The following is a 27,422-nucleotide window of genomic DNA, read 5'->3' as shown; positions in this document are numbered from 1 at the left end:
GCTGAGGCAATTTGAACTTAGGCTTTATCGCTAAAATGCCAGCTCATGCAATGTTCCATTCATTGTTTACACTCTCACTCCAGCTGGTTTCATCCACTTACTTTCAAACTGAGACAACGCAAAAACTATCTGGTAAATGAAACTAAGTTGTTGACGTTTGAAAGAGTGCACTAAAAAACGAAAAAATGACAATTTAATATTGCTGTCTGGTCTGTCATGGACATTTACACTATTTCACTTGGCTGTAACTTCTTTTTCGATCTAACAAAGTTCATAGAGGAAAAGACTCACGTAAGTCACTATCCACTCAATTGCCTATATTTTTTTCCTTCAATATATCATTTTAAAATATATTGCATTTGATAATCATGTACTACCAGGCGACTAGTTGTCTGTCCATACTAGGGAAACCGAGTCAAATCCTGTTTGCTGAAGTTGATCGACTTACATGAACTTTCAGTTTGGTAGCAACAACCTTCTTTCATGCAGGCCTGAAAACGTCAGAAGCTGGTGTGTCAGTTATTGTTAGTTGACTCGGGTGTGAGATGTGGTCAAGAAGTAACCACAATTCTTGTCATGGTAAGGCACAAGCAAACCCAAAAATTAACCTGCACTCACCCTCTGGTAGCTTGGCACAGAGCAGTCTGGCTAAACTTGAAGGCAATGTGTAAAATATTTGCACAACACTTCAAGCAGAACAACAGTAAAAAACACACAAAAGGGTCCCACACCAGGTTAGAAAAATAGAACTTACTAATAAAAAACTTTACAAAAACAAGAACAACACAAATCCATTAGGTACAGCTCGAGTTATGAATTTTTAAAGAATAAACTGTAAAATAGCTCTTAGAAGCAAGACGCGCCAAACAGTGATATCTGGTCGCACCAGACTGGGACAAAGCAAAAAGTTCAGACCCACCACAGTGGAGCTAGCTACAGGCACCTAGTTAAGGCTGCTGAACAAAGTGCCTTAAATCCTGGTTGTGGAGTGTTGCACAGATACGAGACGAAGATGCGTCACACAGCTGATGAGATGCAGTTGTTCCTAGAAGGTGGCGAGTCTGCTGTGTGAGGTCCAGGTGTGTCGACATCAATCGACAGGGCTTGCAATGCGAAGGCTGTTGTCAGATATATGTTACTCAGCCTAGGCAATGCATAATTTCTGTTGAGCAGTGAAGCTGAGATGCAGAGCTTTAGCTTCATCATCGGGGCTGCCATTGATGAGGGATGTGAGGACCTTCTCCGGGGAAGGCGATGCTCTGAACCCAAGATGCGGGATGCAGTGATGATGCGAGTCTGCTGCACCGGGTCCAATCCGTGCAGCGGTGATATGTCGATTCTGCTTGAAGATGCAACACTCAGCTGAGGAGAGGCATTGGTTCTGCTGGGAAGCACCTTGGGCCCACTTTCAAGGATCTAGGACTGGGGTGGCACCACTTAGCAGATTAGACTCACCAATGGCAGAGTCCAGATGGAGAAGCATGGTGGTTAGAAGTCTTTTAAATCCCTGAGACTTCAGATCAGGAGGCCATCTTCAAAGGCTCACCACCACCTGGGCTCCTGTTGCAGTGCCCCGGGGAACTCCAGCTATATGAGATCCCCGCCCCCAGACCAAGCCCCACTTTTGGCAGCAGGTCCTTCAGGAAATTTAGACAAAACAGGGAGGAGTGAGCACTGCAGCAAGGACCACCCCTTAGGTGTCCAGAGCTGAAGTGACCCCCTCCTTGCAAAATCCTCCATCTTGTTTTGGAGTGTATGGACAAATAGGGTTAGGAATGTGCCCCCTCCTCAAAGGGAGTGGGCACCATAAGGGTGCAGCCATGCCCTCTGACCCCTGTAACAAACCTAAATCTAGTATTTAGGGGCTCCCCTGAATCTCACTTACCAGATTCTTGGCGACCTCAAGAAGAAGAAGAAAGAAGCAGGACTGCTAAGCCGATTCCAGCAGAGAAGACTCCAGATGACTACTGACCTGGCACCAGCCCTACCGGCCTGTCTGCAGCTTCAAAGACTCCTGCTCCCAAAAGGTGTTGCATTCTGCAGAACCAGCAACCTTTACAAACCCCCAGAGGACAGCCTGCCCAGCAGAGAACCAAGAACTCCTGAGGACACTGGTCCAGAGAAGGTCCCCAGGCAATTCCGACCTCGAGTCCACCCTGGATTGACTCCTCCTGGCCAACACAACAATGCCTGCATCCTGAATCTGGAGGACCCCCCTGACTTCAACCAGGTCCCATGAGGATCCCCACTGCCCAAGGAGACCATTGCACCCGCAGTCCCCTGGCCTTGGGGAACCCAACCGACAGTCCAGCAACATCCAGCGGGTGCCTCTCCTGCCTTTCCAGCCTTTGGTTTTCTAGAACTGACCACCTGGGCCCAGTTGCAGCATCTTTTGTGACCCCTGGGAACCCTTCTTTGAAAAGCATTAGGCTCCAAGCTCTGTGTTTGCACCCTGCACTCGACTGCCCCTGTGCCACTGAGGGTGTGTGTATAGTTTGATCCTGTGGCCCCCCCCAGTGTTGAAGTAAACCCCCCAGGCCGGTGTCCTGGAACTATGGGCAATCTTCTTTCTACTGAGCACCTTCAGTCCTCATAGGATACCATTGTAAACCTGACACCAACTTTGACCTCTGCAGCCAGCCAGCCTAGTGTGGCTGGTGGTGCACTTTTAGGGTCAGCCTAAACTTTGACCTGTGGACATCCTAACCCCTGAAGACTGGAATTGTAATTATGTGGAATTATGTGTGCTAACACTTTTCTAAGCCAGGACTCTTTTGACTCCTATGAAAATTGCAGTCAACTTTTGAAATAGAAAAGTGTTCCCTTACTTGTGAACTGCTTTATATGCAAACAACAAACAAAGTACATTTGATACATATGCTTGATACCTATTGAATACTGTACTTAACTGCAAGAAAGTTTTTCTGGTTCTAGTAATAAATTATCAAAATATATCTTGCTATATAAAAACAATTGGCCTGGAGTTAATCATTGTGTGTGTGCCTTGTTTCTCGACTGTGTGAGTACAACAAATGCTTTGCACTACCCTCTGATAAGCCTAACTGCTCAACCACACTACCACAAAATAGAGCATTAGCATTATCTACTTTAACCTCTGTTAAGCATCTGAGGAACCCCTGGATTATGTGTACACTACACCTCATTTTGATATAGTATATACAGAACCAGCTTCTTACAGGAGCCACTCACCACTGGCATCACTAAGTAGGTCTTGAGCCACCTCTCCTCTTTTTTCTCTGCCCTCAATACGCACCAACTGCTCATCAAAGTGCAGGTACATACAACAGACAGAGAGCAAATACAGTCAAACTCAGCTAGCACAACCCATCTCAGTCATGACATCGCCAAGCACCTGGGAAAAAATGACCCCTATACCCTGCCCCCAGGTGGCTTGGACAATGCCCTGCCAAAAGGGGCACCAGAGGACTCCGTAGTGTAGCAGGATCTCTTGTTAAATCCCTTTGATCAGTCCCATGACAACAATATAGATTTGCAAAACACCACATCCAACTCTGGACTGAAACATGACTACAATGCCTAGCTTTCCCCTATCAGACAGCCCCAGGGAAACCCAGCCACCGGGATGGAAATCAGCCAGCAGGGCGGGACCACCAAGCTGGGACTAACAGAGTGTGTCATCGGCTCACCCCATGTTCAACCCAGCAGTAGTGAGACTCCAAAATCCGCCCCAAAATCCATCAAGGAGAGCCAGTTGAAAAAAGCACAATCTTTCCAAACTCAATATGGACACCTCTGCTGGACACCATGGAGGTGATCTATTTAGCACTATTGTCCCACTCACTACTGAATGCTTGGGCCGCCTTTGTCCTACTTAAAATTGCAGACCTTTAAATGGCCTCATCAGGAGAGCACAGGAAGACCAGGCCACATCTTATCATTTGTGGAAATGCACTACAACCATGGACCTCTTCAAAACAATTTCAGCCATCCTTTTGGCCATTTTAGCGGAAGCCAAAGCCTCCAAATCCCCCTCCCCGATTCACACAGCACAATCTGCTTTCCAACTTTTGTCAGACACCCCTGCCAGTAATGCGGCTAAGCAGGAGTAGGACAATCAACAATCATAAAGGCTGCAGGTTGACATCCAGCAGTCTTCCCTGACTGTCACTTCAAGAATGACCCGGTAAACTTTGAGGAAATAAAACCGCCCAACAAAGCACCTCAAATAGCAGAAGTATCAACAAATAAGCACTCCAAGGAGGCTTCTGTACTCACTGACCACTCCAACCTGGCTCAGGACCCACCTCACCAAAGCCCAAGAACGTCCTTGACAAACAAAAAAAGTGCAAACACCTCAGAAAAGCCACAAATAATGAGAATAAGGTCAAAAGAACAAAGCCTTTCCTCACCCAGTCACAACAATGAGGAACCAGACAATCAGAAATCAGAAGTCCCCAATGGGGTCCAAGCAACATCAGTCACACCAAGTGACAATCCCTCCCTATCCTTTATTCCTACAGAAGAAAGGGACTTACCCAATTTCTTAGCTGTCAGGGTCCAGGCAACCCAACACTTTTAAAGTGATGTCAAAACCTTATCTCCAGGACATAGTTTTCCTTACTATAACTAGAAAGCTCACTTCTCTGACACTGAGCACAGTTATCACTGGAGACTGCTCAAGCCAGGTAGCTCCACTCTTTTCAAGGACAGATGGTTGTTTCCACTCCATTATACCATCAGTAAATCTTGTAACTGGGATCTGCCTACTGTCAATCAAGCACTCGCAGCTGTTTATTCAAATGCCTCAGGGACCCATGGTCTCAGCCCACATTGGTCTCCCTCAGCCACTGCGATACGAGCCCTCCCCTCAGTTACTCCATCATCATGTGCGGAGGGCATTGCCACAATCACATGAAGACATCAACGATATGGCTTTGGTAAACCATTAATTGATCCCAGGATACAAGACCAGAGGTCCTCATGATGTTTTAAACTGAAGTGTTATCTTAAAACTGATTAGCACCCTGCATAACCTCAAACATTTGCAATCAAATCACATAAAAGGTGTTGAATTTAAGCCTAATCAGTCATTCTAGGTAACAAAATAACTTTAGCTACGTGGGTCAATCCATCAATAGCAACCCAGGTATGGCAGAACAGTAAAATTATTTCCAAATGGGGCATCGAAATAAGAAAGCCTGAGCCTGAGTTTTACCCTAGCCCTCTACTTCCTTTGCAGAGACTGCCATCCAAGAGGCCGACAGCAGCAAGCGGAGTATTAAGGGGAGCAATTGTCTCAGACCCACAAACACATACAGCCTCTCTGCAAATATCAAGCATTCAGTAATCTAACACGTTGGGATTTCCAACTCATACAAGGCATGTAGTCCTCCAGTCAGAGCAGCGTCTCCCCTCAAGGGAGACATGGAAGGTATGAATTCAAAAATAAGAGGGCCTCTGCCATAAACACCCCCCCCTAAAACTGTGTTACTGGAATGTGAATGGCCTCTGCAGCAAGGTGGGAGAGATTGACTTCACAGCCTATTTTTTATGCTTTGATATCTTGCATTTGCAGGAAACCTGAACATTGACCCCAACACCACTAACTGGCTTCAGAAAATGTCACATCAAAGCATTTAATCCCAAGAACCAAATGATCTGGAACTAACTTGGGCCCAATTGGCAGCACCGCACCCCATCATTTTCACAACACTGGGATGCACTATATTTAATTGAATATGGAACACCCCTGCTGTGCCCCGTGCGCTGGTGCTAAATTTAGCTGCCAGTACCAACGCAGGCATCCTTGCACCATCGTGCAAGGATGTCTGCTTTGAGGGGTGTGATTGTTTGTGCCCCTTCCTGCACATAAACAATCACTTATGGCGATTTGGCAGAATGCAGCAGACACAGAAGTGCCAAAGCAACATTTTCAAATGATTGTTTATGTGCAGGAAGGAATACCTTCCTGCACATAAACAATCATGCATGGCAGTTTTCTCTTTCTATGCATGCTGCAGAACATAGAAAAAGCAAAATATGAGGAGGAATAAAAGTATTCCTCCTCGTTGCACCTTGCTAACACCACCCCTGGGTTGGTGTTAGATTTTTGAACTGCTTCAGGTTTACAAAAACCCACCTGCCCACAGCAAACACCCATTGCAAACCTCTTCCACACAAAGGGCTGTGTGTGAAGGGGTCATATCTACAAGTCGACGTTCAGCCACAAGAAGTGGCTTAACACCACCTTGTAAATACGGTGCAGGGCATAGCGCCACTGGAGTGACGCTCCAGTGGCGCTAGGGGCTCATAAATATGCCCCATAGTCTGCAATCTATATATTCACCCTGGCCAGAAGAACTAAGTGGGAAAAATAGAGTCTCTGATTACTCTGCTTAAATGCCTTAAATCTATCTTCCTGCAAGCTCGCCCGGTACTGTCAGGGATTTTAACAAGCATTTAATGCAAAGTAGCTCTCTATTACCCCAAGAGCATCAAATATGCTTGTTGCCTGCAGCAATCTCAAATTACACCAGAACTGACCTGTTAGAAATTGGGTCTTTGGTTGGCAGTCAGGTTACCCCCTGTCCAAGCAAGGACCCTCACTCTTGTTAGGGTAAATCACACATAATCCAAATTATCCTGTGCCCACCCTCTAGTATCTCAGCAGTGAGCAGTCAGGCTTAACGTAGAAGGTAATGTGTAAAGTATTTGTGCATTAAATCATACAATAGCACCCGATAGCACCACAAAAATACATCACACAGTGTTTAGAAAAACATATAATACTTATCTGATAAGATGCTGGTCAAAACGATTAAAATACAATAATGCAGATGTTGAGCTATCACTGTAAAAGTGATATAAAGGGGGTCAGTACAACCTCGGCGGTCTTTTAACAAGACCGCCGAGAGACTGCCGTGCGGAAGACCGCCAGTAGTTGCGGATTGCCGCTCGGCGTATTATGACTGTTGGCTGCTCTCCATCCTTTTTAGGACGGAGAGCCGCCAACAGCCATACTGGCAGGCGGCAGGGAAGTGGAGGTTGCTCCACCTCCACCGCCACGCCAACAGAACACCTCCCAGCGAATCACGTCCTGTGATTCGTCACGGCGGTGTTCTGTTGGCGGTGTGGTGTCGGCGGAGCAGCCCCCATGGCTCACGACCCCTCCCGGAGGATCGACGGAACAGGTAAGTCGATCGTCCATTAGGGGAGGGGGTGGGGGGTTGTTGTGTGTTGTGTGGGTGCATGGGGGTGTGCGTCTGTGTATGTAGAGGCGGTGTGTGAGTGCGTGTATGCCTGCGGGTGTGTTGCGTGTTTTGGAATGAATGCGTGTATGTCTGTATGTATGTCTGTATGGATGTGTGCGTGTATGTCTGTATATGGGTGTGCGTGTCTGACTGAGTGTGTGGATGTAGGCATGTATGTCGGTGTGTGTGCGTGTGTGTGTTGGTGGTGCCTGCATGCGGGTCATGTGTGTGTGAGTTATGTGATGTTGGGGGTCGGGGTGGGGAGGGGGTCCCTGCCACCTTTGGGGGTTAGAAGGGGTGGTGGGGGGTGTAGGGGAGGGAGTCGGGGTGGGGGTGGGGGGTACGGGAGACCCCTATCAGTGCCAGGGAAGAAATTCCCTGGCACTGATAGTGCTTACCGCCATGGATTTCATGGCGGTTCCTACAGCTGGAAATCCACGGCGGTAAGCCGGGTCAAAATACCGGCGGCGGTATTGTGACGGCCGCCGGGCTGGAGACCCAGGTCTCCAGCCCAGCGGGCAGAACGGAGAAGTGGCGGTTACCACCATGGTCATAATACTAAAAAAAAGACCACCAGCCTGTTGGCGGTCTTACCGCCCCTTTAACACCGTCCGCCAGGGTTGTAATGACCCCCAAAGTGTCTTAAGTCTTTGCAAAACAAATAAATGTCTCTTAAAAACAATAAAGGTCTCTTGCAAGCACAAGGTACCTGGTTCGTGTGAAAAATCTCCACAAGGGACTGCAGAGGAGGCAATGCGTGGAAAACGGGGAGGTGTGCGTCGTTTCGCCCCTTCGCACACTGACTTGCGTCATTATTGTCCTTGCAGGGGAAGGCTTTGCGCCGGTTTCCGGCGGGCGGACTTGGTTCCTCTTCAAGTTGCGGGGGTTTCGGGCACCCCGGGGATTGTGCATGGAATCCTGGGATTGCTGAGCGAAGTCACAAGCGCTGTGTCGATCCAGTGGGCGTTGCGTGGAAATTTCTCCTGCAGGGCAGGTGCTGCGTCGATTCCTCTCCGGAAGTCAAGATGCGTCATCCTGGGTTGGCTGTGCATCGATCCGGTGGCCCGTGGGTCAAAGTTCTGGTCGCAATGCAGATGCCACGTCGATCTTCTCCTTGCGAAGTCTCTCTGCGTCATTCCAGTTTGGCGTGCAGTGAATTTTTCACTGCGGTGCAGGCTGTGCATTGTTTTTAGCAGGCTGTGAGTCTAATTTTCGCTGCACTAGGAGTCCAGTTGCAGGAGTAAAGTCTTTTTTCTCCTGAGACTTCAGGGAACAGGAGGCAAACCCTATCCAAGCACTTGGAGAGCACTTCTCAGCAAAGCCAGGGAGCAGCAAGGCAGCACGGCAACAGCAAAGCAGCAGTCCTTGTCAGAAAAGCAGTCCCAGTGAGTCCTTTGGGCAGCCAGGCAGTTCCTCACCAGCAGGTTTCTTGCCCAGAAGTGTCTGTGAGGTAGAGTGTCTACCCCAAGAAGTGTCTGAAGTCTGTGGTTTTGGGTCCTCTTCTTATACCCATTTTGGCCTTTGAAGTAGGCTTACTTCAAAGGAAAGTCTCACTTGATTGTGAAATCCTGCCTTGCCCAGGCAAGGCCTCAGACACTCACAAGGGGGCTGGAGTCTGCATTGTGTGAGGGCAGGCACAGCCCCTTTCAGGTACAAGTGACCACTCCTCCCCTCCCTCCTAGCACAGATGGCTCATCAGAGTATGCAGGCTAAACCCCAGCCCCCTTTGTGTCACTGTCTGGAGAGAGGTGCAAACATCCCAGCTGTCAAACTAACCCAGACAGGGAAACCACAAACAGGCAGAGTCACAAAAATGGTTCAAGCAAGAAAATGGCATTTTCATACACACAATCTCAAATTCAACTTTGACGTATTTTTAAATTTTGAGTTCAGAGTTCCCAAACTCCACATGGCTATCTGCTCCCAAAGGGAAGCTACGCTTTAATCATGTTTAAAGGCAGCCCCCAGGTTAACCTATTAGAGAGAGATAGTCCTTCAATCAATCAATCAATAACTTGTTAAGGGTGCTACTACCGGATAGGGTCTCAAGGCGCTGGGGGGGGGTGGGGGGGGGTGCTACTGCTGGAATAGCCAGGTCTTGAGAAGTTTCCTGAAGGTCAGGAGGTCCTGGGTCAGACGTTTGTTGACGGGGAGGGAGTTCCAGGTTTTGGCGGCGAGGTGGGAGAAGGATCTGCCGCTGGTTGTGGTTTGGTGGATGCGGGGGATGGTGGCGAGGGCGAGGTTGGCGGAACAGAGCTGGCCGGTGGGAACGTGGAAGCTGAGATGCTCATTGAGGTAGGTAGGGCCTGCGTCGTGGAGAGCCTTGTGAGCGTGGATCAGGAGTTTGAAGATGATCCTCTTGTTGACAGGGAGCCAGTGAAGGTCTCTGAGGTGGGCTGAGATGTGTTCGTGGTGAGAGAGGTGAAGGTTGAGGCGTGCGGAGGTGTTCTGAATGAACTGAAGTTTCCTCTGGAGCTTGGCCGTTGTTCCCGCATAGAGTGCGTTGCCGTCGTCCAGTCTACTGCTAATGAGGGCGTGGGTGACCATTCTTCTGGTTTCAATGGGGATCCATCTGAAGGTCTTGCGAAGCATGCAGAAGGTGTTGAAACATAAGGATGAGATGGCGTTGACTTGCTGGGTTATGGTGAGCGATGAGTCCAATATGAAGCCGAGGTTGGGTGCCTGGGTGGTGGGAGTTGGAGCAGCTTCTAGTGTGTCAGGCCACCAGGAGTCATCCCATGCTGATCGGTTGGAGCTGAAGATGAGGATCTCAGTGTTAACCGAGTTTAGTTTGAGGCGGCTTACCTGCATCCAGTTGGCGATGGCGAGAAGTCCGTTGTGGAGATTGGTCTTGACGGTGGCGGGGTCCTTCGTGAGTGAGAGGATCAGTTGGTGTGTTGTCTGCATAGGAGACGATGTTAAGGCCGTGGGATTGGACGATGTTGGGGAGCGGTGCCATGTAGATGTTAAAAAGGGTGGGGCTGAGAAAGGATCCTTGGGGTACTCCACAGATGGTCTTGGTGGCTTTCGACAGGAACGGAGGTAGGCAGACTCTCTGAGGTCTGCCAGGGAGGAATAATGTTATCCAGTCCAGGGCCTTGTGGCAGATCCTGGCATTGTGGAGGTGTGTGCAAAGTGTGTGATGACAGACGGAATCGAAGGCTGCTGAGAGGTCAAGGAGGATGAGGGCCACGGTTTCACCTTTGTCGAGCATGATCCTGATGTCGTCGGTAGCAGTAGATGTGTCCAATATGCTGATGATATTGTTCTATTAAGACAAACTTTGATCGGCCTCCACCTTTTAATCACTGAACCGGCAAAAAACACTCAAACATTGGGGTTGGAACTACATCACAACAACACAAAAGGGGTTTGCTTCTCTGCCAATACAAGGAGCAGTTATCCAAGCTTCAAGTGGAAATCTCCCGGAAAACCCTTAGAACTAGTTAAATCATACAACTATCTAGAAGTGGTAATGGATGCCCTATTATCATTCACAGAAGAGCCCTTGCCGGCAAACTTCAGTTTGCATTTACACTGATGCCAAAAAGAGAATGGCAGCGCATCAGAACACTATTTGTCACAGGTCATTAAGGTTGCAGGTCCTTAGGGAAAAATGTATTCCATCACTCACGTACATCTCCGAAGTGCTAAAGGGGAGTGATGGCACCACAATAAAACTTGCTCCAACTGTCCCTCTTTAAACACCTCTTCCGGCTTCCACAACACACATCTCAGTCACAGGTCAGACTGGAGTTTGGCCTTTCTCACCAAAGTGTGGCTAGGAGTGCTGCTGGAAGTTTAGAGCAGCCCCACAACCTTTATGGACACCATGGGCCAGATGTATCAAGCCTTTTTGCATTCGCAAATGGTGCGAATGCCCGTTTGCGAATGCAAAAATGCCTTTCAGTATTTATGAAAGGCATTCGCAACGCAAATTTAAGGAATCGCTAAAATAGGGATACCTTAAATTTGCGAGCCTGTTTAGAGAATCGCAAATTGCGATTCTCTAAATAAGAAATCGCAAATAAGGAATCCTTATTTGCGATTTCTAAAGCACATGTAACAAGCAATTCCTTAACGCGAATTGGGCATTAAGGAATCGCTATTACCACCAAGTTGAACTTGGTGGTAAACATGTGCAAATTTTAAAAATGCATTAAAAGTGCATTTTTAAAATTGGGATATAACGCACACATGTCCCTTTGGCATGTATGCGCCTTACATGTCCTTAAACAAATTCTTGGGGTGCAGCAGAGGGGGCCTTAGGCCCCAAGCACCCTGGGATTTGCATTTCCCAATTTTGCGAATTCCAGTTAGGAATTCTCAATTTGGGAAATGCAAAAATGTTGCAAATATGGGCCTACAGGCCTATTGGTGCGAATGGGGTCTCTATCGCAATTTGGGATTCGGTAATAGCATTTGTGATTTTTAAGAAATCGCTATTACCGAATCGCAAATATGATACATTGCATTTTGCGAATTAGAGATAGTGATTTCTTAAAAATCGCTATTTCCGAATCGCAAATGCCTTTTTTGTTACATCTGGCACCATGTGTTGGTTGAAAATGAGGCAGTGTAACTACTTGTGGCCAACGTTCCTTCAGCTGGCCACAAGCAATCTAAGTATATACAATGCCTAGAACTCAAATCTGAACTTCTCCATCTTTAAAAAATGTACTAACAAGTCTGCAAACCAACGATCTTAGATAATTAATAAGGCAGAGCTTGCCAAGAAACGGCATGCATGGGCAGACTCCTGCATTCCTGCACTTCATTGAGCCAGCAGCCATATCTGATGACCGACATTGCAGCGCCCACTCAATACTCATTACTATTATTTCGATTGCCTGCTTTTCCTTCAAAGGAATTGGTTCCCTCTTGGAAGCGGTGCAGGCTGGACAGCCAATGTTGCCTCTTTGGCCGCAGCGAAGAAATCTTACTTCATTTTTTGTGCATGTGTCCCAACGTCTTACCTCAGACATGGAAATTGCTATGCCCACCTTTAAGGGCCCTTCAGATCAGGGCATGCCGAGCTGCAGTTATGGCCCTTTTGAACGGTCACAGCATACAGGTTTCTGCTACATGTAGCAAGGCTGCTCACACAGAAAACACTTGATCCCTCAATCTAAAACTGATGAATGTCTTTAGCCGGCAGCCACTTCGGCCTCCTTACGAGCAACCTGCAATTAATATTTCATAGCTAATTGTAATGTAGTCAATCTATTTTAACCTGCTTCGCCGCCCCGCGATATTGTGATCTTTCCTTAGTGTTTTAATATAGTTATTGTCATAATTTATCAAACCCTAATTTTATTGCTTGTTTATATTGCAATAATTGTCATTACTTGTCAATAAAGATCTTAGTTTGCTCCATACTGTTATCAAGAGGCCTCTTACCTGTTGCAATCTATTGTATATGATTCTATCTATTGTATTGCACAGCCTCCCTCTTCATAGGGAAGATGTCGCTTGTACAAGGCAATGTGCAAGGCAATTTGCAATGTTAACTCCTCCCAATACAGTTTGGAATGTTAACTCCTCCCATTACAGTTTGGAATTGTTAGAAATTGGGTTTTTGTTTGGCTGTCAGGTTTCCCTCTGTCCAAGCAAGAACCCTCTCTCTAGTCAGGGTAAGTCACACACAATCCAAAATTATCCTGTGCCCACCCTCTGGTAGCTTGGCATGAGCAGTGAGGCTTAATATAGAAGACAATGTGCAAAGTATTTGTGCAATAAATCATACAATAACACCATATAGCACCACAAAAATACACCACACAGTGTTTGGAAAAATATAGAATATTTATCTGGATAATTGTAGGTCAAAACGAATGAAGATGCAATGTGAAATTGTAGAGATATCACTGAAAAGTGATATTAAGGCCCTCATTCTGACCCTGGCGGTCTTTGACCGCCAGGGCGGAGGACCGCGGGAGCACCGCCGACAAGCCGGCGGTGCTCCAATGGGGATTCCGACCGCGGCGGTAAAGCCGCGGTCGGACCGGCACCACTGGCGGGGTCCCGCCAGTGTACCGCGGCCCCATTGAATCCTCCGCGGCGGCGCAGCTTGCTGCACCGCCGCGGGGATTCCGACCCCCTCTACCGCCATCCAGATCCCGGCGGTCGGACCGCCGAGATCCGGATGGCGGTAGGGGGGGTCGCGGGGCCCCTGGGGGCCCCTGCAGTGCCCATGCCACTGGCATGGGCATTGCAGGGGCCCCCGTAAGAGGGCCCCTACATGTATTTCACTGTCTGCTGCGCAGACAGTGAAATACGCGATGGGTGCAACTGCACCCGTCGCACAGCTTCCACTCCGCCGGCTCGATTCCGAGCCGGCTTCATCGTGGAAGCCTCTTTCCCGCTGGGCTGGCTGGCGGTCTGAAGGAGACCGCCCGCCAGCCCAGCGGGAAAGTCAGAATTACCGCCGCGGTCTTTCGACCGCGGAACGGTAACCTGACGGCGGGACTTTGGCGGGCGGCCTCCGCCGCCCGCCAAGGTCAGAATGAGGGCCTAAGTGTCTTAAGTCTTTCAAAAGCAAACAAAGTCTCTTTCAAGCACAAAGTACCTGGTTTACAGTGGAAAATCTCCGCAAAGGGCCGCAGAAGAAGAGATACGTGGAAAAATGGTGTGTGCGTCGATTTCTCCCCTGCACACATGGACTTGCGTTGTTATTTTTCACGTGGGGAAGTTGTGCGTCGTTTTCCGGAGCACAGACAGTCTCTTTCTGTGGTTTGCGGGATTACCAGATGTCCCGGGGTCTGTGCGTGGATTCTTCTGCTTGTTTTCCGGCTGCGCGTCGTTCCGGGAGGCGTGCTTGGAATTTTCATTCTCACGGCAGGCGTCGTGTCGATTTCCCCTCTGGAAGTTGGGCGGCGTTGTCCTTGCGAGGCCGTGCATCGAAGTTCCGGTCGCCCCAAAGGCGTTGTGTCGATCAGTGTCAGTGTGCGGCGATTTTCTCGCCGTGGAGCAAGCTGTGCTTCGAAATTTTCAGTGCACGAAGAGTCCAAATGAAAAATAGAAGTCTTTTTGGTCCTGAGACTTCAGGGAACAGGAGGCAAGTTCTATCCAAGCCCTTGGAGTGCACTTTTTACAGCCAGACAAGAGTTCAGCAAGGCAGCAGGCCAACAGCAAGGCAGCAGTCCTTTGTAGAAAGCAGACAGGTGAGTCCTTTGAGCAGCCAGGCAGTTCTTCTTAGCAGGATGCAGGTTCTGGTTCAGGTTTCTTCTCCAGCAAGTGTCTGAGGTGGTAGGGCAGAGGCCCTGTTTTATACCCAAATGTGCCTTTGAAGAGGGGGAGACTTCAAAGAGTGGCTTAGAAATGCACCAGGTCCCCTTTCAGTTCAATCCTGTCTGCCAGGGTCCCAGTAGGGGGTGTGGCAGTCCTTTGTGTCAGGGCAGGCCCTCCACCCTCGCAGCCCAGGAAGACCCTTTCAAAATGCAGATGTATGCAAGTGAGGCTGAGTGCCCTGTGTTTGGGGTGTGTCTGAGTGAATGCACAAGGAGCTGTCAACTAAAACTAGCCAGACGTGGATTGTAAGGCACAGAAAGATTTAATTGCAGAGAAATGCTCACTTTCTAAAAGTGGCATTTCTAAAATAGTAATATTAAATCCAACTTCACCAGTCAGCAGGATTTTGTATTACCATTCTGGCCATACTAAATATGACCTTCCTACTCCCTTCAGATCAGCAGCTGCTACTTCACCAATGTATGAGGGCAGCCCCAATATTAGCCTATGAAGGGAGCAGGCCTCTCAGTAGTGTAAAAACGAATTTAGGAGTTTTATACTACCAGGACATGTAAACTACACAGGTACATGTCTTGCCTTTTACCCACACAGCACCCTGCTCTTGGGGTTACCTAGGGCATACATTAGAGGTGACTTATGTGTAGAAAAAGGGGAGCTTTAGGCTTGGCAAGTACTTTTAAATGCCAAGTCGAAGTGGCAGTGAAACTGCACACACAGGCCTTGCCATGGCAGGCCTGGGACAAGGTAAGGGGCTACTTGAGTGAGTGCACAACCTGTGCTGCAGGCCCACTAGTAGCATTTAATGTACAGGCCCTAGGCACATACAGTACCCATTACTAGGGACTTATAAGTATATTAAATAGTCCAATTGGGTATGATCCAAAGTGACCATGTTTAAAGGGAGAAAGCATATGCACTTTAGCACTGGTTAGCAGTGGTAAAGTGCGCAGAGTCTAAAAGCCAGCAAAAACAGAGTCTAAAAAGTGGAGGGAGGCAGGCAAAAAGTTAGGGGTGACCACCCTAAGGCATGTCAGGTCTAACAGGAATGTTAACCCCTCCCAACACAGTTTGGAATGTTAACCTATCTCAATACAGTTTGCACTGTTAATCCTTCCCAATATCCGAGGTTAAAATTATACAGTTCCTTCAAAAATGTTTTAGGGATTCTCAGCTGCTGTATTTACACAGTATACAGCTTTGCGGCTAGAATTAGCCATATGTTTCAATGCCCTTAGAAGATTTCTTTTCAGAGCATGTTCTCTGGTGTTTATCGACATAATCATGCAATTAAAAGTGGTGTTAGAAATTCTCAGTTAATCCTGTTCAGGGAGTTTTGTACCCTTCGAACGAAGCTGGCTGATAACCCGAAACCACTCTAAACTCTTCGCCTATCCATCTCCCACATTGTTAAACCCCAGTTTAAACTGCTTATGGTCGTATACCATACATTAGTAGATGCTAACTGAGACCTAACTATCACCTATGCCTGTACTCATTGGCTCATCCCTGGAACTGCTAATGAAAGGAGCTTATGATTTTTGTAGCATTCGTGCACAAATAAGGTGGCATTTTTGCAAAGTACCCCATTCAGAGAGTTAATCATTTATTGTATAATAACATATATACATCTGGGGATCATACGTGTTTAATGAATGCATATTGCCACTTGAGCGCCTGGTGTCCTTTTGTGTATATTAATACATCCATACTGTGTATATATATTTCATAAACTATACAAATGCTGCTCTCTACTTAAAGCCTGTTTCCGAACTGTGCATTCTGCAGCTCATGTACTAACGAGTTAAATGTATGCGCTTTCGAGAGTGTAGTCGCATAAAAACAAGCGCCTAGTTTAGCCCTGCTGGAACCCACACTTTCATGATGTGGCCCCCAAAGCAATTGCCGATAATATCGAGGAGTATCTAGTAAAGAACTTCAGTAAAAACTGTTAGCTCTAAAGACTTGTCTGCCTCACTGCGTAGCTTTCAGTTTCAGGAACCTTATGAAGCTAAGTAGTTACTCTCAGTTTAAATCATGAGTTGTTACAATATCTGCAATCATAACCCACCGCCTTAATGTTTAACTGAGCATAATAAAACGAAGTTGCTTGGTGGAAAGCGAATGATTTATTAGTCAATATATTACATCATCTGAGGATAGTATACTTTGAACACATCTCAGTATTTCTCTTGAATGTGCTGGCTGACCGATGAGCACATCTCCTGCATGTTTTTTTTTTTAAATTTAAGTTAAAACCCTTTCCAAATTACCCTTGGCGTTTTAGTGTTTTCATCATTTAGCTGTTTTTTCCACTTTTAAGGAAGATCTAGAATTTGTAAAACTTACTCAGACAAAATGTCGAATTTCATACCTCCGACCACAAAAACCTTTGTGGTTTGGGACTACGTTATCTTCGCGGCACTTCTCGCGGTTTCTGCTAGCATTGGAGTATTTTTTGCTATCAAGGAGAGAAAGAAGACATCCACCGGTGATTTTTTAGTGGGCGGTAAACAGCTGACATGTGGCCCAGTGGCTCTTTCCCTGACTGCCAGCTTCATGTCCGCCGTCACAGTTTTGGGGACACCAGCAGAGGTCTATCGCTTTGGGGCATCTTTCATCATTTTCTTTTTTGCCTATACATTTGTCATCATATTTACATCAGAACTCTTTGTGCCGGTGTTTTACAGGTCTGGAATTACCAGTACATACGAGGTAAGGAAATAAAATATATCCTTCTACATTGGTAAATGAAAAGGAATATGTGCGAGGTTACTTGTAGTATGCTTGTCTAGCTGTATGACGTTCCTTGGATGGAGAAAGGAGTATTTGATAGGAATTTTGCTGTCAGAATAAAAAAAAAAAAATGTAATTCGCCACTTTCATGGACAGCCTCAAATGTGTGTCCTATACACTCAAGGCCCAGGGCGAATTTGCTCCAACAGCTGATTCATCTTACACACTGTTATTTTATGCTCTTTATGATTACTGATGCTTCTTAGATGGAACAGGTTAAACTTCCTAGTTGCACACTTGGACAGACACGACTCACTACACAGAAAAAACAGATGAAGCATTCCAGCATCTGCCTAAGGCAATAGAAAAGCCATGCCTACAAATATAGGTACAGTCTAAACAAATTGCCACAGTCCAGGCTTCAGGTAGAGCCAGTAGACAATAATGGGCGTCAACATTAAATACATGCCTATGCTATGACGTTTCCATGGTTAACCAACAATGCCTCCATAACGTGGCTTTAAGGATAATAAAAACATGGATATTTTACAGAGTGGTTCCCAAACTTTTTAGAATTGCGACCCCATTTTTATTGCAAAAACGTTTAGCGACCCACCTAGCTTTAGTGGACAGAGGCCAGAGATTTCTTAAAGTAGATAAAACATACTGTGATAGTGCAGTCATGTACAAACAGCACATTTTCCATTGAAATGGCCACTAAATTACACAGCCATACAGTTTTACCGATAAAGCTATATTGCACGCAAATGATAATGTGAGGAAATTGGGTTTCAGAAATAGTTGTCATTTGTGCACCAGTATAGTGTCTTTATTTGATCTGAATTCATCTGTCCTTCATTTCTGCTGAATGTGTACGGATAATTTACAGCTTTTTACACAAATATGACATCATATAGCCTTTCCTTTAAAAACCTGTACCCCAGCAAGATTGTCACATAATTTACTTTACTTTTCTATCTCTGACTGCAAAGCAATAGGAGTTTGTAAGCACCAGTTGCCATGTTAACCCCTTCGCTGCCAGGCCTTTTCTCCCTCCTGTGCTGAGCCTTTTTTTGGCTATTTGGGGCACTTCGCGCTTAGGCCCTCATAACTTTTTGTTCACATAAGCTACCCACGCCAAATTTGCGTCCTTTTTTTCCAACATCCTAGGGATTCTAGAGGTACCCAGACTTTGTGGGTTCCCCTGAAGGAGACCAAGAAATTATCCAAAATACAGTGTCAATTTAGTTTTTTTCTAAAAAATTGGAAAAAAGGGCTGCAGAAGGCAGATCGTGTTTTTTTCCCTGAAAATGGCATCAACAAAGGGTTTGTGGTGGCAAGATCACCATCTTCCCAGCTTTCAGGAACAGGCAGACTTGAACTGGAAAACCCAATTTTTCAATACAATTTTGACATTTTACTGGGACATACCCCATTTTTACTATTTTTTGTGCTTTCAGCCTCCTTCCAGTTAGTGACCAAAATGGGTGAGAAACCAATGCTGGATCCCAGAAAGCTAAACATTTCTGAAAAGTAGACAAAATTCTGAATTAAGCAAGGGGTCATTTGTGTACATCCCACAAGTGTTTCAAAAATATTGAAATTGAGGTGAAAGAAACAGCCATTTTTCTCCACGTTTTACTCTGTAACTTTTTCCTGCGATGTCAGATTTTTGAGAGCAAAATACCGTTACGTCAGCTGGACTCTTCTGGTTGCGGGGATACATAGGGCTTGTAGGTTCATCAAGAACTCTAGGTGCCCAGAGCCAATAAATGAGCTGCACCATGCAATGGGTTTTTAATCTATACCTGGTATACAGCAATTAATTTGCTGAAATATAAAAAGTGAAAAATAGGTATCAAGAAAACCTTTGTATTTCCAAAATGGCCCCAAGATAAGGTGTTGAGAAGCAGTGGTTATTTGCACATCTCTGAATACCGGGGTGCCCATACTAGCATGTGAATTACAGGGCATTTCTCAAATAGACGTCTTTTTTACACACTGCCTTACATTTGGAAGGAATAAATGTAGAGAAAGACAAGGGGCAATAACACTTGTTTTGCTATTCTGTGTTCCCCCAAGTCTCCCAATAAAAATGGTACCTCACTTGTGTGGGTAGGCCTAGCGCCCACGAAAGGAAATGGCTCAAAACACAACGTGGACACATCACATTGTTTCACAGAAAACAGAGGTGTTTTTTGCAAAGTGCCTACCTGTGGATTTTGGCCTCTAGCTCAGCCAGCACCTGGGGAAACCTAGCAAACCAGCGCATTTTTTTAATTTAGACACCTAGGGGAATCCAAGATGGGGTGACCTGTGGGGCTCTGACCAGGTTCTGTTACCCAGAATCCTTTGCAAACCTCAAAAGTTGACCAAAAAAACACTTTTTCCTCTCATTTCGGTGACAGAAAGCTCTGGAATCTAAGAGGAGCCACAAATTTCCTTACACCCAGCGTTCCTCCAAGTCTCCTGATAAGAATGGTACCTCACTGGTGTGGGTAGGCCTAGCGCCCACAAAAGGAAATGGCCCAAAACACAGCGTGGACACATCACAGTTTTTCACAGAAAACAGAGGTGTTTTTTGCAAAGTGCCTACCTGTGGATTTTGGCCTCTAGCTCAGCCAGCACCTGGGGAAACCTAGCAAACCAGCGCATTTTTGAAAACTAGACACCTAGGGGAATCTAAGATGGGGTGACCTGTGGGGCTCTGACCAGGTTCTGTTACCCAGAATCCTTTGCAAACCTCAAAATTTGACCAAAAAAACACTTTTTCCTCTCATTTCGGTGACAGAAAGTTCTGGAATCTAAGAGGAGCCACAAATTTCCTTCCACCCAGCGTTCTTCCAAGTCTCCCAATAAAAATGGTACCTCACTGGTGTGGGTAGGCCTAGCACCCACGAAAGGAAGTGGCCCAAAACACAACGTGGACACATCAAATTTTTTCACAGAAAACAGAGGTGTTTTTTACAAAGTGCCTGCCTGTGGATTTTGGCCTCTAGCTCAGCTGGCACCTGGGGAAACCTATCAAACCAGCACATTTTTTAAAACTAGACACCTAGGGGAATCCAAGATGGGGTGACTTGTGGGGCTCTGACCAGGTTCTGTTACCCAGAATCCTTTGCAAACCTCAAAATTTGGCCAAAAAAAAACTTTATCCTCTCATTTCGGTGACAGAAAGGTCTGGAATCTGAGAGTAGCCACAAATTTCCTTCCACACAGCGTTCCCCCAAGTCTCCCGATAAAAATGGTACCTCACTTGTGTGGGTTAGCCTAGCGCCCACGAAAGGAAATGGCCCAAAACACAACTTGGACACATCACATTTTTTCACAGAAAACAGAGGTGTTTTTTGCAAAGTGCCTACCTGTGGATTTTGGCCTCTAGCTCAGCCGGCCCCAGGGGGGGCAGAAATGGCCTAAAATAAATTTGCCCCCCCAAACTCCCCAGGGAGCGACTCTTGCCTACGGGTGGCTCCCCTTGCGTGACATTGGCGCAAAAAAAAAATCCCCGGTGCCTAGTTGTGTCTGGCCCCCTTGGGGGCAGATTGACCTAAAATCCGCCTATTTGCCCCCAAAGGGGGCAGAAATGGTCTAAATACAATTTGCCCCCCACGGGAGCGACCCTTGCCTAAGGGGTCGCTCCCCATCTGTAAAACAACAACAGCAAAAAAAATCCCTGGTGCCTAGTGGTTTCTGCCTAATTAAAATAGGCTGATCTGCCTTCCTGGGGGGCAGAAATGGCTTAAAATAAATTTGCCCCCCAGGGGAACGACCCTTGCCTAAAGGGTCGCTCCCCTTGCGTGAAATTCACAAAAAAAAACCTCCCTGGTGTCTAGTGGTTTCTGTCCCCCTTGGGGGCACATTGGCCTCATAAAAATAGGCCAATCTGCCCCCAAGGGGGGCAGAAATGGCCTAAATATAATTTGCCTTGCCTAAAAGGTCGCTCCCCACCTCAAAAAAAAAAAAAAAAAAAAATAAATAAATAAATAAATTATCCCTGGTGCCTAAAGGCCTAAAAAAAAAACGCCCCCCCCCCCCTGGGAGCTACCCTTGCCCATGGGGTCGCTCCCTCATGCCAATTTAATAAAAAAAAAAAAATCCCTGGTGTCTAGTGGGTGTTTCAGCAGCCGGATTGCTTGCAATCTGACTGCTAAAATGCTCAGAGAGACTTCAAACGGAAGGAAATTCCTTTCCTTCCCTTTGAAGCCTCTCCGGCCTCCTCCACGTGATCAGAAGAGAAATGCGTTTGCATTTCTCTTCCGATGGGAGGAGGCCTTGTGACAATCAGCACGCGATCGCGCGCTGACGTCACAGGGGGGATGGGGGTTTCAGGGGTGGAAGGGGGGATGGGGGTGTCAGGGCCTTGCGGGGGTGGGGGGAACCCCACAGAGGTAGCAATAGTGCTCCCTCTTGGCTCTGTGCCCAAGACGTAATGGTTACGTCCTGGGCACACAAGCACTGTGCCTCAGGACGTAACCATTACATCCTGGGCACAGAAGTGGTTAAACAAGCATTTGAAATGCAATAGGTCTCACATATTTAGAACAAGTTAATTGTCATATTTTGATAATAGCAACCACGAGGAAAAACAAAAGAAAACATATATGGAATCTGAGAAAACAGGACTTGGCAAAATAAAAAAATTAGCTTTAAAAAATAAAACTTTGCAATTTTGTCTTCCTGCTGGGCACGTTTTTGCAATCACAAGCCATCTTTTAGCAGGGCACTAGACGTTAAACAGAACAAATAGGACCTCAATCATATCAGGAGCAGCTGACGGGCTCTAATTATGTTGAAATCAAGTTAGTGCTTGATCCCTGCTCCACACAGAGAAATGGAAATGATGCTAGACATGCGTTCACAAAAACAAGTCTGTAAAGAAGAGTACCAAGCAAACCAACAAATGCTGAGTGGCAGGCGAGCTCCAAGCCCTTTACGGAACACAAACGAGTCTTGCATGCAAGACATATGCGCTAGCACATGCACTCATAGGTCCAACCCTAAAAAGCAGAAATTTGTCAGAAGACATAGCTTGACATTTGACCACTGTCCTGGGACTGTAGCAACTGTGACAAAATCCAGAATTTAAAGGCATCTTTACTGTTGGACTTTAGCAACCCACCAAAAATCAGCTCGACCCACAGTTTGGGCAACAATGTCTTAGATAATCATAACAAAAGGAAATGTTTAACTTAAAAAAGTCAATCTTAATTGAATGCTATTGTGTGAACTGGGTTTTTGAATCAGCAAACAGGCATGCATGTGTGTGTCAGTTTGTCTTGCTATTGTATGATGTTCTCAATGCTGGTGAAGACAGTGTGTTGACTCTCATTCAAAGGGATAACGGTTGCCCTTGTTTTGACGAAAGCTTTTAACCTGCTTGAATGGCTGCACCCTAGAGGACCAAACTAAGAGACAAAAAGTGTGTGAAGTTGGTTTAAATAGGCTATTAAGAAGGCACTACAGAAACAAACCAAGGTGGACAATTTGAATCTTTTTCAATATAGGAAGTCTTATACTGCATGTATGGAAATTGATACATACATTACGGTAGAGCTTTCAGAATTGTACTATAGGCGTGAACTAGAGGAGAGGAGGTTGTTCTTGTTTCTGGTAAAATACTGCCAACTTCGGTCTTGTGTCCTGACTGCGGCCTCCTACTGTGTCTCCAGGGAAGAACATCTGCTTTTATCAAGTAGATCTGCTTGCATCAAGTAGATCTGCAGACCTTCTCCCAGGTCACTTTGTAGTTCCTAAAGGGCAAATATTTGATTTATTCCGTGATACAGATATAGGCCAGGAAACAACAACCTTAAGCATATTTGTCTTTTAAATTGAAACAATACTACAACATTAGGGGAAATGAAATGAGTGATGCTGTGCAATGGTGTATGCAGTCACAATCTGCTTTTTGTTGATATATTTTGTTGTGTTTTTGACTTTTTAACTCTTTTAGTACTTCATTTTATTACTTCTAAATACTTCACTTATTGTCTGCCTGTCTTCCTTGTGCCACAGGTACCAAAGTTTGAGTTCAGGTTTAAATCACTGAACCCTTTGATTTAACTTAATTAATTGTGATAGACACCCAGCCACCCCAACTAATAGACTACTTTCTCACAGTATCTAAATATATGTTGCCAGACAAAAGAAGAAACAAGTTTACTTTAAAATAAAATCATTATTGATTTTGTAAGAACTAATCACACTGACTATGAAAAATAAATCCTATAAGTGTCAACACAGATTACCATAATTACAGTACTAAACCACAAAAACAAAATATGACCAAGTACCCAAGTTTAGTCTTCCCACCGTCTCCCTCAACCCCACCATGAGAGCACCATATAATTATTCCAACCATTCTCACAACGCTGCCCCCCACGGTGTTCATTACCCAATGATTAACATTGAGATCATTACCACAGACATTAGTATTCCAACAAAGATAGCATATTATACCTCCCCCATTCATCAATGGAGGGCCTTTACTGTCTTTTTTGCTCCTAGTATGCATTTGTAACAACTGTCTGAGGAAAATATTCCAGATCCACTGGTCACACGCCATTAGCAACAACGACCTTTAGCAGTAGAAATTCCAGCTCCCTGCTCATGAAGAAATTATGAAAAGACACTGGAGCTGGATAGGTCACACCCTTTGCTAGCCCACATCAAATGCCACCAGGCAAGCCCTGACCTGGAACCCTTAAGTAAAAAGGAAAATAGGAAGGCCAAGAAACACCTGGTGCTGAAGCCTGGGGGCTGACTGCAAGGAGATGGGTAACACCTGTAATCAGGTTGAAAGAAATCCCTAAGGCAGAGATGGCTCGAGAGTCCTGGTTGATGACCTATACCCGAGGATGGGTAGTAGACATAAGCAAGTAAGATGCAATACAGCCACTTCAGCCATAACCCGTTTCTGCACATCAAATATCTATTTTTAACTTCTAGTACTCTGGTTGCTTTCCATCCCATAGCAATATTTGTTCTAGCTAATATTAATGCAAGGTCCACAAATGTATATATTTGTTTATTTGCTTTAGTTCTCACCATTTTCCCCAACAAATATACCAACAGGTCCAATATAACCTCACTACCCACCACATCTTTTACCAGCTACAGAACCACCATCCAATATTGTCATCCTTTCATGCTCAACCAGTGTTAATCATGCCATTAGCCTTCCTGCTTTGCCACTCTTTCCAAGTTGCTTCCTTATGTATACTTTACAACTGATCCCCTCAAGTCTGTCTACTAATTCGGCAGACTGATTTTATTCAAATAACGGATGACTTATGACATACAGTATCCACTTTCACACTTCTTTCTAGATCTTATAACTCCTCTTCAATCTTAGTGAACTGTCTAAGGACAGTCAACTTAACATTATAAGTATTTGTAGGGATGCCCTCTCATCACAACCTTGAAGGTGTCACACTCTAGTAAAGTGTCTCCAGCAGTTACTTTGGTTTTCATTTAGGTAATTCTCAATTATCTCTCCTATGGCAGTGTGAAATAGAGGATTCATCAATGTTTCTACTTGTAAGTGACCTGTGGGAAGTACTGGACGAAGACCCCGCTCCAATGAGACCTATAGCTGCAGCAAGGTATAATTCAACTCAGTGCAGCTCAAATATTTCCCTGAGGTTGATTCCACCACCCTCTCAAGTATAATTAGAAACATATCAAACCTTGCACATATTCCATGTACTAGGAAATTAAAAGAAGATTCATGTCTTCCAGGATGTAGCTCCCTCCAAAGAACAAGGAACTGCCACTGTCTCATCCAGGTACTACAATTCTGAGACGACACCCACACATGGCTTTCCATACCAGGGTGATATATCTACATTTGTTAACATCTGACACCATGTTAAAATGTCACCCCATATTGTAATTGTTTACACTATCTTGACCAGGTGCATGTCTAGCATGTCTAGGAATTGAAATTGGTGGAATTTGGGGGTGTATATACTTGCTAAACATATCTCCACCCCCTATATTATTCCTTTGGTTGTAACAAACCATCTATCTCTGTCTAGGTGGGAAACTCAAGTAAGGAAAGCAATCTGTATTAGCCTTCCCCATAAATAAGTGGTACCTTCCAGCTATCCTTGCCACTTCCCTCATAAATTCTTCAACTCCACACCTACCTAGAGAGTTTCCTGGAGGTATGCAATTTGCACTTTCAGTGCTTCAGAATGGAGAATAATTTATGATGCATGTCCAGAGATCCCAACCCACAAACATTCTATGTTATAATATTATATATGTAGCAACACCACATTTGCCTGTGTTAAAGTTAAAGAGGCTCAATCCCAACCACCTTAAGATGATCATCATGAACTGAAATGCATTCTCATGTTCATTTCTTAGTACAATTAACATAACTGAGCTAGTTTTAAAAAGGCTGCTATCATTAGGTCTTAATGAACCACACCAGATTTTTGACTAGTACTAATATATGCAATACACTTGAGGTCATGAATTCCCCCCCACCAATCCCCTTGGCTGAGACTGGAAAAACAAAAAAATGTCATCTAAAACCCCACACTTGTATAAACAAAATCTAATTCCATCTGGAAGAAAACGTGGGTGACTGTGCATGGACATAGGATAATCAATGTTCGGAAAGGAGCGCCCCTGCATGTATCATCTGAAGCTGAGGTACCATTTTGTGCTTCTTAGAATATGTCTAGCCCATTACACATTCCAGGCTTCAGCAGAACAGAAACCCATTGTATCAGGGGGGTCCTCTTATCAGCACCCCCTATATCCTGTACCAAAGTATGTGATCTGCAGTCATAGAAGTCACTACATGTCCCTTCTCCTGTGAATTAGGCGGATGACCTCATCGTGTGTCATCCTCATCAACAGTGTGTTCAATATCTGTGTTTAATGTTGGCTCTTGTTGATCACTGAAAGTAGCAACTGCAGAAATCAGTCACGTTTGCAGTTTTCTTTAACGTTGGACATACATACAGCTCCATTCATATCCTACGGGCTGTGCGCTTTACACTAACTCTTTCATATGTTTCTCCAAAGTCATCAATCTTCCCCATATTAATTGATTCCATCCACAGTTAGACTTGTTCTGGTGAGGAGACTGCTAATATGCTGGGTAAAATAATGCATGGTCTCTGCGGTCTGTAAGAAGGCCTTTCTTGGGCATTGCACCTAAGCAGTGTAGCTAGGAAAAATGTGCATCTTATTATTTTTCATCCACAGTGGCTGTATTCATGCACCACCTGCAGTACATGGTGACAGTCCAGCTCAGAAGCCTTGGAACCACTGGCCTGGGAGGTGCATCAGACATGGTGACTGCCCCGGCACAGTATGCACTCTTTCTACAATTTAAAGTGGGGTAGTATTCCATCATAAATGCTGTCCTTTAATCATTGTTCTAAAAACCCTTCAGAATGTTATCCTTCTATATTTTCAGGGACTTCCAACAATCATACATTATTGCATTGAGAATACGCTTTAGCCTGCAGTGAAGAAGTTCAACAGCTCCTTTTTAAGTCTTTCACTTAATTGCAAACTGTGGGATTCAGTGCTACCACGGTTAACTAATTTTCAGTTACACTGTTTGTTAACTTCTTGTGATCTGCATAAAGTAAATTTACCTCTGTCTCAACTTAGTCAACTGTATATTCAAGTGTGGTTTTCGTGTCCAGAATGGCTAGTAGAATTGTATCAAATTTCTCAGTGTGTCCTTAAAGTGCTGTTTTCACATACTTTAGCATACCTACAAGGTCAGCTCCTGTTTCTCCTCCTAAATTTGCAGATCTTTCCCAATGGAGCCCCTTTGTTTCTCTTGGTTTCACAATTATTGATGTTGTCTCTTCAGGTTCTCATGTGTGCTTAATTTGCTTTACAATGTAAGGCAGCACTTATCAATAAATCACTTTTGTATCCCCTAATTTAAATCACTGTTGTACAACAAGTATGTGGGACACAATAACGAAACATACAACAATTCACTAATACCACTACTATCCACCAAGCACCACCTTCTTTTGACACTCAATCCAACACTGAAGGCTACCAAAATGTTAAAGATTGCATAATTAACTATCCAGACTGAGCAAGTCAGACCTTAGCAGTAATTGTGCAGACATTTACACCCACCATAGGACTGGACAATGATTCTAGTCACACAGCGTTTTGAAGATTTCTGTCATCCTTTTTCCGTCCTCATAACAGCAC

At 45.3% G+C, this 27,422-nt stretch overlaps 1 protein-coding gene across 2 annotated transcripts in view; it reads left to right on the top strand.

Annotated features, from left to right (window-relative positions):
* The window catches only part of LOC138283831 (sodium-coupled monocarboxylate transporter 2-like), a 197,056-nt gene that overhangs the window by 6,933 nt on the left and 162,701 nt on the right, over window positions 1–27,422 (top strand). Inside the window, exon 1 of one of the 2 annotated variants that reach the window (XM_069221958.1) lies at window positions 16,690–17,195. The exons of the other annotated variant lie outside the window; for it this stretch is intronic. Within the exon in view, the coding sequence (XP_069078059.1) occupies window positions 16,839–17,195 (357 nt within the window). The 5' untranslated portion in view covers window positions 16,690–16,838. Of the gene's footprint in view, window positions 1–16,689; window positions 17,196–27,422 lie in introns of those variants that run through there. 2 annotated transcript variants of the gene reach the window in all.

Source organism: Pleurodeles waltl, chromosome 3_1 (assembly GCF_031143425.1).
Source record: "Pleurodeles waltl isolate 20211129_DDA chromosome 3_1, aPleWal1.hap1.20221129, whole genome shotgun sequence".
Classification (NCBI taxonomy): Eukaryota; Metazoa; Chordata; class Amphibia; order Caudata; family Salamandridae; genus Pleurodeles; species Pleurodeles waltl.
Note: the sequence above shows the minus strand (reverse complement) of the source record. Positions and strands in the feature narration are given on the sequence as shown.